Genomic DNA, 10,724 nt, shown 5'->3' on the forward strand with positions numbered 1-10,724 from the left:
TGTTGCGCATGCGCCGTGATCAACATCAACATCACGGAGAGAAAGGTGATGGCGGATGATGGAAGGGAAGAGTCGCTGGGGACTGACGATGATTCAGACCAAACGGGAGCGGACGGCAGCTTGAACAACACTGTGAGAGCGTAGCTTCTCTTTACCGGTTAACCTGCTCATTCATTCAGTTTGTATTTGTCATTGCGCGTTATTTTACGGTACATGGCATTTAGCGTTGACGTAAAGCTCAGGGCAGAGGTTCCTTATACAGTCTAGCACATGCAGGAGCATACACGTCAGCATATCACTGTGCTCAGTAATGTTTTTACTTTTGCGTTTAACTCATTTTGCGGATATTACCATGTTAATTTGGGTTTAAAGGCGGATCGCGTGCGTCATATAAACAGCTGTTAGCGTAGGGAGAAGCATGGAGCTGATGGGTGATCGAGCTGCGCATGTGTTAGAGACAGCTGAAGGAAAACACAAGGTTGGAGTTGTGCATGTTCCTGGGATGTAGCGCAGTTCATTCACCCTACGAGTCAACAAACACGAATTACTATGTGAGAGTCACTGAGTCTGTTTAAAACGTTTTTGTCTCTCATTTAAGGAACTTGATGGACTAAATTTGTCTACCTGTGTCAGGGATACACTCCATCATCCATCCATTTTCTTCATTATTGTCCAATTCAGGGCTGGAGCATAACCCGGCTGGCATAGGTGGGGTGCACGTCATGCATATTCAGAACATGTGACAATATCTGTGTAAAAAAAAAAAAACAAAAGAAAACCTCCAGCTCTCACTTCCTCTTTGCTTTTGGTTCCTGCTCCTACCAACTCTTCATAATTAAATTCACACCAAAAGATTTTAGTGGTATCAACTCATTCATATTTGTCATTGTAAAGAACATCAAGTGTTGAAGGATAAAAAAGCATACCCGTCTGAGGCTTTGTTGTTTCACTGACTAATGTCACCTCAGCTTTTCTCACTGACTTCTGTGTTTCTTGTGTTAGGGCCAAATCATGTGTTCTTTTGTTGTGTCGACTCAGATGGTGGAAGAGGGCTCGACCCTCATGCGCAGGATGGAGATCTGCGTAGCTGAGGCCGAGAAGAGGAGCGGCAAAAATGCAGTGAGCATGCAGGAGACGTTCACTGTGTACCTGATCGAAACAAGGTGAGCTCAGCATGCTGTTCGCCTGTTTGGTATGAAAGGAAGTTCTGTGGGTTAAGCTGTGAGGTTTTCACACTGTATATATTTTATCTGTGTTTCCTCTTGTGATGTTGCATGAATTGCATCTATTGGCTCAGCAAAAACAGAACTAAATTCTACTGTGGTCCATTCTTTAAAGGCCAATGGATGCAGTCGCTGAAGGCCATAACCCAGCCCCCGACTGTCTGTGGAGGAGGTACAGTGAGTTTGAACTGCTGCGCAACTACCTGATAGTTACCTATCCGTACATTGTGGTACCTCCTCTGCCTGAGAAGAGGGTGAGTCCAGTGTGACTTTGTTAAGTGTCTTTTAAGAAATATATAATCTAATATGACAACACAAGTGTAAGCACTTCCAGTTAACTCTGGCAATTGAAGGCTTAGTCAATATTGAGCTGAAAATCTTTGTCATTACTCATACAATGCATGACACGTGATTAATACCATCATAACACTGACATATAATGATTTGTCATGTATTAATCTTTTTATTGCCGAATTTTAAAATGGGTCAAAATGCAACATTAAGTTGTAGAGTAATTTCTTTGTGAAGGATGTGATGTTTCCTCCAGACCGCCTTGGCCCTGCTCATTAATCACTAATGTTACTAATGACTAGCATCCACTTACTAGCTCCCAGCACAACCCACACTCCAAAGCAGATTCCACAGTAGGACAGAAAAGCAAACAGTGACGTGGCATCAAAGAGGATTTTTCTAGCGATAACGTTAGCAGTCAAACAAGCTAAGAGTAGCTAGCTAACTGCTACTGAATTAGCAATGAAATTAGCACTAGCTGCATTAGTTAGATGTAGCTAGTGCTAAATTAGCACTAGCTGCATTAGTTAGATGTAGCTAGTGCTAAATTATTTAATGAAACATGTCTCACCAGAATATTTCATTCTTGCTTGTTAATGTTAACTAATGCTAACGTGCTTGACTTGAATGGTAAATGACTGATTCTTATATAGCCATTTTCTACTCTCCCGGAGTACTCAAAGCGCTGTATACAACATGCCACATTCACCCAGTCACACCCATTCTCACAAGCACTGACTCTAAACTGAGTGCGGTTTAACCACATTCACACTCTGATGGGTGCATCAGAGAGCAACTTGGGGTTAGTATCTTGCCCAAGACTGGAGGAGCAGGGATCGAACCACGAACCTTCGGCTCAGTAGGTGACCTGCTCTACCTCCAGCATGAGGTAGAGCAGGTCACCTACTGCAACCGGTTCTCTCACCCCAACCAATCACAGCAGATGGCCCCGCCCCTCCCTGAGCCTGGTTCTGCCGGAGGTTTCTTCCTGTTAAAAGGGAGTTTTTCCTTCCCACTGTCGCCAAAGTGCTGCTCATAGGGGGTCATATGATTGTTGGGCTTTTCTCTGTATCTATGAAGCGCCTTGAGGCGACTTTTGTTGTGATTTGGCGCTATATAAATAAAATTGAATTGAATTAAATTAAATTGAGACCACGAACTCTTGAATGGAGCGATCTTTTAGATAGGGGGTTTCTTTATATATGTAAGCAGAAGCATAGTGTCAAAAACAAATGCGTGTGTGAACAGGTCGAGTGAAAATGGTTGGTCTTCATGTGTACAGGCAGAGTTTGTGTGGCACAAGCTGTCTGCAGACAACATGGACCCTGACTTTGTGGAGCGACGCAGGGTTGGACTCGAGAACTTTCTTCTTCGTGTGGCTTCTCATCCAGTCCTCTGCAATGACAAGATCCTCTACTACTTCCTCACTGAGGTACATGGTGCTGCAGTCTGGGCAAATTCAGCTGATCTGTTATAGATGAACTCCTGAAGTGTAACTAACCTGTGTGTGTGTGTGTGTGTGTGTGTGTGTGTGTGTGTGTGTCAGGAGCATGGCTGGAAAGAAGCGGTGTACGAGACAGGATTTCAGGCAAAGGTACCGGACGTTTGCGAGCATCAGTTCCTGAACTCGTGCTAACAGCTGTGCAGATATTCTCAGTGTTCAGTGAGTGTAAATATCTCCTGGATCTCCTTTTGCAGGCTGATTCCAGGCTCAGGGCTCTCAGTGCCACCTTCAGAGTGAGAAATCCAGATAAGTAAGTTACTGTTTTAATAAGAGACTTATTTTCTTTTTGTAAAAACGTTTAATTTAAAGCATCAACACAGAAATAAGACAGACTCTGCCACCACTCAGCCAGAAGCCTAAATGTCCACAGATACACAAACTAGTGTGTGTCTGTGGATGTGCACAGACACACACTAGTTTGGACCTTCCTGCATGTTTAAGCCCAGTCTTTGATGATTTCTGAGATATTTTTAAGTAACCAATGAGGGATTTTCACATACAAAACAATAACATTCATTTTTATGACTAATGCAACGCAACAATTGTTTCCCATTGCATTGAGCAAAGCACAGTGTCCACTGTCCAGGGAGCGAACGGCAGGGTATGACATACTCTCGCATGAGCAATAGAAATGCAGAATGACAGCAGTGTGCATGTGATGCATGTCAAGACCATGAGCGACTTCAAACCACGACGTAGTGCAGGCCGATCATCAGCTGCAAGATACATTTTAGGCTGTTTGTGCAACCTAGCAGTTCCCACAGTGCACGCCACTTTGTGTGTGGACCTTTAGGCATTGGTCTTGGCATTGGTCATTTGCATCGATGTTGTTCTTCGTAAGGAGCTAATCAAACAAAATAAAAATATGAATCTTGTGTAAATGTGTCGCTCTTCTTTTATCACTCAGATGCTTCATGGAGATGAAGCATTACAGCGATGAGCTGCAGTCTCACACGTCTCAGCTGCTCCGAGCACGAGCAGTAAGTCTCACTTTTGCCTGTCTCACACACACACACACACACATGTGTTCCTAAATCTTTTGCCCCTTGGAAATATCAGAAACCAGTTCTAAACACAACAGTGACATCATCATCATCCAGCCTTCAGACATGATGAGGTGAACTTGTTTTCAAAGAGTTACATTGTGATTACAGCTGCTTAAAAATCAATGAGTCACTTATACTGAACTTCAAAAATAACAGTAAAAGTTCATCCTTAACCTCAGGAACATTAAAGTTAACAAACATGCTTCTGTGTGTCTCTTGTAGAGGGTTGCTGACCGACTGTACGGGGTTTTTAAAGTTCATGGGAACTATGGACGAGTCTTCAGGTTTGACCAGTTTATTATGCGTCTGCAGGGCTGAGAAAAATGTACTGATCGTTAATTTGTTCAAGTTTCATTGCCTAATTTCTCATTCTCTCAGTTGGTTTTAATACAAATCCTGAGTTTTAGCTTCACAAGCTGCACCGTCTGTCCTTATACCCTCAAACTGGAGCCAATTTGGGGTTTTAACTAAACAATCTACTGGCAATGTTTACTTTAGTATATGTAGAACGCATGTTCACATTATGTTTGTTTTTGTCTTGTCCTGTGTGAAGCCGAGTGGCAGAGGTGTTTTTGGATGATAGTGTGGTTTTGTTGAGCTGTCACACATAGAGTGGGCCGGTTTGCAGAGATGAATGGCTCTAACGACGTATCCATGAGTAACAGACTCCTCTAACCCTGCTCACGTGCTGTTTTGTGTTAAGGAAAAGGAAAGAAAACGTCATGTTTAAGATACTGTGTTGTCAGACTGTTTATACTTATGTGTGCACATCCATGTCTTCACTGCAGTGAGTGGAGTGCCATTGAAAAAGAGATGGGAGATGGACTGCAAAGTGCGGGTCATCATATGGATGCGTACGTTTCCCTGACATAGATTTACCTCATAGTGCTACAGATGTTACCACCAGCTGTGTTTCTGCTGACGTGAGATCTTGTGTTTTGTCACATGGTTGCAGATATGCTGCTTCAATAGATGATATCCTAGAAGAGGAGGAACACTATGCAGACCAGCTGAAAGAATATCTTTTCTATGCCGAAGCTCTGAGGTAAGACCAAACTGCGACACCGAGCGATTTTCCAGCAGCTGCTCCGTGTTAGCCTGTTTTACCCATTCCAAAGCCAGTTTCAGTATTTGTTAGGAATCATTGTTGGAGAATCCAGTTGTGCACAAGTTTCCATGATTTAGCTGCTGATCTGTAATAGGGCTGCCACAAACGATTATTTTGATAGTCGACTAGTCACCGATTATTTTTGCGATTAGTCGACTAATCAGATCATCATCCATTGGACGTAAAACTACAGCTTATTGCACCAGCTGCATCTGCTCTTATATAACTATCATTAGCTTACAGCTTTAAGTGTTTAAGGTATGTGCTAACTAAAAATAAAGACAAGATGATAGTTTATTAAATGTTGATGACATTTGCAGATTGTTTCGGTGGAGTTTAATAAACTCCTTGCTATCTAAAATATAACAGGACACCGGAGTAAATTCTCGAGCATCTCACACTTCTGATAATCAGCTGTCTGCTTGACGTTTATTCAGCTGTGTAAAAACTATAACTTTAATCTCAGCCAAACCGATTCACTCAGGAACAAATAAAATACTGAAAAAAGTCAAACAATAACATTTTTAAGTTATCTAAGTGACTTATATATCATGTTTAACCTGAGTAGCGAAAGACAGCGGTGGGTTTGAAAACGATTAGCCGGGAGTCCGGTGTTCTCACGGCTCTAGTGAGCCTAGCCCCCGGCTAGCTATCGAGCTAGTGGGTAACAGACGTCTCCGAAAACGTCGGAGCGCTTTTGAAAATATGTGGTGTCTTGATAAACTGAGCAGATATTTGAGGTTTACACAGCTACATTCTCGCCTGAAAACATGTTAAACGTTTATTTTGTGACCCAGAAAGAATAATAAGAGTAATATTAAAACTAACTAGCTGCCGCCATTGTTGGAAACTGAGCTGGGCCGCGCTATGAATTCTGGAACACAGCTTCTTCTTCTTCGGGGTTTAACGGCAGCTGGCATCCTTGTACATGCAGTGCTGCCATCTTCTGTTTCAGTCCGTTATTACACTCTTAAATCCTACTACTTATTCCTGCGTCTTTTGGGATCTTACAAAGCTTCAAACGACGCGTCGACTATTAAATCAGTCGTCGACGATTTTGATAGTCGACATAATCGTGACTAGTCGACTAATCGTGGCAGCTCTAATCTGTAATAAAGTTGAAGAGTTTAAGGTGTTCCTTCTTCGTTATTCCGTCTACTTTGTACCAGTACCACAGCTCCACAGCACGATGCTAACACCGCTGCTCTTTACAGCTGCCAGTGTTTTAGGTTTGAAAGCCTCACCTTTGCTCCTCCAAACATCCCTCCTGTCATTGTGGCCAAATAGCTCAGTCTTTGTCTTGTTTAACCAGAGAACATTTCTCGACGAGGCATCTGGCATGTCCACATGGGCAGCGGGAAATTTCAGTCAGGTTTGAAGATCTTTGAACTGACAATGTTGGAATAAGCAGTTGTTGAGGAACCTTCCTACTTTCTTAGATTTACTCAGTTCCTTGGACTTTAAATGGTAAATGGCCTGTATTTGTAAAGCGTTTTTACTAGTCCCTAAGGACCTCAAAGCGCTTTACACACCCAGTCATCCACACATTCACACACTGGTGATGGCAAGCTACTTTCCTATTGTTCTGAAGATCGGTGGATCCAGTGAGTGCTGCCAAAACAATGATATGTTTTATATATATGCTATTCTAACATGTTGATGTGCACGTGTAGAGTTTTAAAATCAGAGTCTTACAGTCTAGTAGCCAGAGGTAAAAAGGCTCTCCTCTGTGGGCCAATGAGCCTTTTACTGCGTAGGCTGTGGTGATGGATTCTCCATGATGCTGAAGAGCATCTGCATCTCAGAGTCAGATGTAGCATGTGTCACATGTGTCTATGTATCTCTCCTCTGTTTTCTCCTCTACAATGCCAAAGGCTCCTGTTTGAACATGCAGTATGTAGTTCATGATGCATCCTTGTGTATTTGGCTCTGGCAGGGCAGTGTGCAGGAAACATGAGCTGACCCAGTTTGAGCTGGAGATGGCCTCGCAGGATCTCATCTCGAAGAAGCAGCAGCGTGAAGAGCTGGCTACAGGGGTACACTGTGCTCATGTTCTACATGTATTCCTTTTCCTTGCCTGTTAACACTTACACACGGCTACATAGGAAACATATATGGAATCCTTCACATTGCAGATGTGTGATTTACCTTTCTGTGAATTAAAGGCAGAACAAGATGGTGAGCTTTCGGGACTGTGTTATGTCTTTAACTGTTGGACCAAGCACAAAGCTTGGAAACTTCAGGTTTTTCCCTGAGTTTGTATACCTGGGTAAATCCAAGCAGACCAGTCTGAAGCTGTGGACTCCCAGTAGGTTCCCAGTTTGCTGAACCATAATTTCCCCAGTAGAGGACAGAGCCAAAGCTTTGTCACTGTGCTTTTTATACACTCATTCTGATGGAAACTTGTCATTCCAAGTAACTGAACACCCGTCAGCTGCAGACGTGCTTATAGGGCAGTAAATTGAGAACAATTTGTAGAAAACTGCCAGAAACCTGATCCATGAAAATACTGACGCTCTTCAGTGGCACTTGAGCAAAGATTAAAATGTTAAAGATTCAGAGTTTGAGGAGGATCTAGTTTTAGGAGACTCCTGCAATTTTCAGTGTTGTCCCTTCTCCCCTTCACCTCCTCAGATCGTGCGGACATTCTCCTTCAAAGGCATGACCAACAAGCTTTTTGGACAAGAAGCGCCTGAGCAGAGGGAGGCCAGGCTGAAGCTGCTGGAGGACCTGATAGCAGAGGGTGAAGAGACTGTCAAGGAGAAAACGATTGAGCGCGCGTGAGTGTTGAAAGCTGCCTGGTGTGGGAAGGTTTTGGGTAAAAGCAGTTGGAAATGTTTCAAGATCGACGCGGATTTAAAGATGATATATCTTTGACTGCAGAGAGCACGTGGAAAAGGCCTGGGTGGATATCCAGCGCTTCAAGGAGCAGAAAGACAAAGACCTACGGGAAGCTCTCATCAACTACGCTGTCATGCAGATCAGCATGTGCAAGAAGGTACGTCGCACGTCAGCTAGCTAAGCTTCAAAGGAAAACTGGCACTCAAGTTTACTGGATGTTTTTGTTTCTGCTCCCTAACTGCAGGGAATCCAGGTTTGGAGCAATGCCAAGGAATGTTTCCTCAAGATGTGAGGCTGAGGAAATATTCCCAAGATTTTCTCCCTCTAGGATGATTCTGGGAAAATGATGCCAGGAGGTGGTGGATGATTCAAAGCCCTGAACACTGGAGTGTAATATTCCCAGACTGAGACGTTTTTTCTAACTTTAAACTGGTGCTTTGCTTCTTTCAGTTTTTAAAGCTGGATAACTGCTGATGGGATGAGTGAGTTGCTTTGGGGCAGATAAAGTCATGTTTGGCAAAGAAATGTAAGAATATGCGGTGTTTAGATCCACACAGAAACCTTGGTGTGATCTCAGGCACCTTTGTTTTATCCACTGAATCTCTCCACTTTATGAGGTCATAATTCTGCATTGGACCATCCCATAGGTTTGATTTATGTTGAAACCTGTCAACTGAACCAAAGTGCAGCTTGTTTCATTTCTGTGAAAGTAAAGTAGGCATAAATATAGTGAAACAATAAAGTAACTTCGCCTCTGATAACTGATGATTCCAAACCTTACCCTGGATTTTGTGCTGTTGGTGCCTTTTGAAGCATTTTTAATGTTTGTGTGACACAGACTGAGGTTTGATGAGTGAAATACAAGAATATTAATATGTGCGTTTAATCACTAACGAGCAGCTGTGTCTTTATGTAGCGCTTTGGCAGTTCATGAATGCAGCCTGCTAACTAAGCTTGCTAGTCGTGGTTGCAGCATTCCTCACATTCCCGTCTCTCTTTTTTTCTCCGTTTTTCTACACGGAAGCAGAAAAACATCAAAATCAGTTGATCACATGACAGTGGCGTTATCTACAGTCTTTGGTTACAACATGAATACATGTTTACAGGGATGTGTATAATAAAACTACCGCTCCAAAGCGTCTCACACTGCTAAAGTTGGAGCTCTGCCTTTCCATCATGGTGTCAGACATTTCTGTCTTATATCTCTCATTATATCTCAGTGGGGACCAGAGCTACCAGGCAACAGTGTGTCATGTTTTTTCTTGGTCTGAACTGAACTACACGTGTGAAGGGAGCTGATTGGTCAGAATATTGAGGTTATATAAAGCACATGTATTGGACTAATGAAGCCAGAGTCCATGTTGTACTGAACAAATACAAAATGTTAATTTTAAAACAACCAAAGTCACATTACGTTTTCTCTTGCTCTGTCTGTAAAAGGAAGAGGCTACAGGATGTTGAAGTAGCGACAACACATACGTGCTTAACAATTTATTAGACCACCACCCAATGTGAGGTGTGTGCCACAGCTAACGGCTAGATTAACGGCTAACGGCAATTACCGAAATCCTTTTTATATTTCTGCTGTGGTTAACGCACACGTATGCACAAGCTCTTTAACTGAAACAATCGTTTTTAATGCTGATATATCATTTTTGTTTTTTCCATGAATTTTTAAACTAATATTTTTTTTCCAAAAAAACAACCAAAAAATGTTAAATACTAAAATTGTCAACTAATTTTTTGACAATGCAAAATTGGAGTTATTCACTTTTGTTCCTTAACAGAAAAAATTGTTTTATTGTTTGGATTTGATGCTTAATGCATTTGTACGTTCCTGTGCTGGCTCAAATTTATGACAGGAGGTCTAATAAATGTGTTGAGCTCTGGATGATGAGCTGCACATATTGATCCCTCTGGGATCAATAAAGTCTCTCTGATTCTGATCTGATGATATCTTTGACTGAAACTCTCTGAAGGTTTTGTCTTCGATATTCAGTGTGTTATTTAAATGACATGTGATTTGTTGGAAATGCTTGCCAGCACTAAAAGCTTTGTGAGTGTAGGTGTAGCCCCTGTTTGCTCTGTGTGAATAAAAAGGGTTGACACTGCAAACTGTATCTTTGTTCATTTTGATGGTTTAAATCATTTTTGGTGATGGTGCTGGTGACTGTGAGCAGAACTGTTTTGTCATCGGCATCATATCAAAGCCAATTTACCAGCACAGTTCCACTTCCTGTGAATCCCGTTGTACAAAATTCCCAGTTGTACAATTGGCTGCAATGCAAACAGCTAAAACAATAATTTCCCCTTGTATATAGGCTAAGAGTTGACGTTTGATATTAGTTTTTCACAAATACAGTATCAAAAATACATGAGGACTGAAAACAATACTTTTGCCTGTAATGTGTTTTTGTTTGTTTATGTTTTTACAAATAAACATAAAACACTAACATTTAGCTAATGCATGCAGACTGTTCAGTTGAGATGCCTTTCACCTGGGCACATAAACCACATTGTAAAGGCACAGTTACAGAAACCCACCTCAGAGGGCGGATTAGGCCTCCCAGTTTTCAGGAATATTATTGGGCTTGCAATGCCAGAACGTGGGTTTTCTGGAATAATGCTTCAGCTGTTCCTGCGGTTCAGAAGGGATGCGGTCCTTCCTGGCCTTTTATAGAGGCGCACATACCTGAATCCATTTTTAGTAC

The 10,724-nt window shown here is 42.2% G+C and overlaps 1 protein-coding gene across 1 annotated transcript; it reads left to right on the forward strand.

The window, feature by feature from the left end:
• On the forward strand, positions 1-10,122 carry LOC102788488 (sorting nexin-4-like). The gene is made up of 14 exons (XM_087830476.1): positions 1-132; positions 1,039-1,163; positions 1,339-1,477; positions 2,797-2,946; positions 3,061-3,108; positions 3,213-3,268; positions 3,926-3,998; positions 4,287-4,348; positions 4,853-4,918; positions 5,020-5,109; positions 7,109-7,208; positions 7,807-7,952; positions 8,056-8,170; positions 8,258-10,122. The coding sequence occupies exons 1-14, from the start codon at positions 49-51 to the stop codon at positions 8,303-8,305; spliced, it is 1,302 nt and encodes a 433-aa protein (XP_087686602.1). The 5' UTR covers positions 1-48; the 3' UTR covers positions 8,306-10,122.
• The last annotated feature ends 602 nt before the right edge of the window (positions 10,123-10,724 follow it).

This window comes from Neolamprologus brichardi, chromosome 17 (assembly GCF_056152115.1).
Source record: "Neolamprologus brichardi isolate AB-2024 chromosome 17, ASM5615211v1, whole genome shotgun sequence".
Taxonomy (NCBI): Eukaryota; Metazoa; Chordata; class Actinopteri; order Cichliformes; family Cichlidae; genus Neolamprologus; species Neolamprologus brichardi.

Coding starts and splice junctions, on each gene's coding strand:
- LOC102788488 (XM_087830476.1), top strand. CDS start 49: ATGGCGGATGATGGAAGGGAAGAGTCGCTGGGGACTGACGATGATTCA. Junction 3,999..4,286: donor AGCTGCTCCGAGCACGAGCA/GTAAGTCTCACT, acceptor TGTCTCTTGTAG/AGGGTTGCTGACCGACTGTA. Junction 4,349..4,852: donor AACTATGGACGAGTCTTCAG/GTTTGACCAGTT, acceptor TCTTCACTGCAG/TGAGTGGAGTGCCATTGAAA.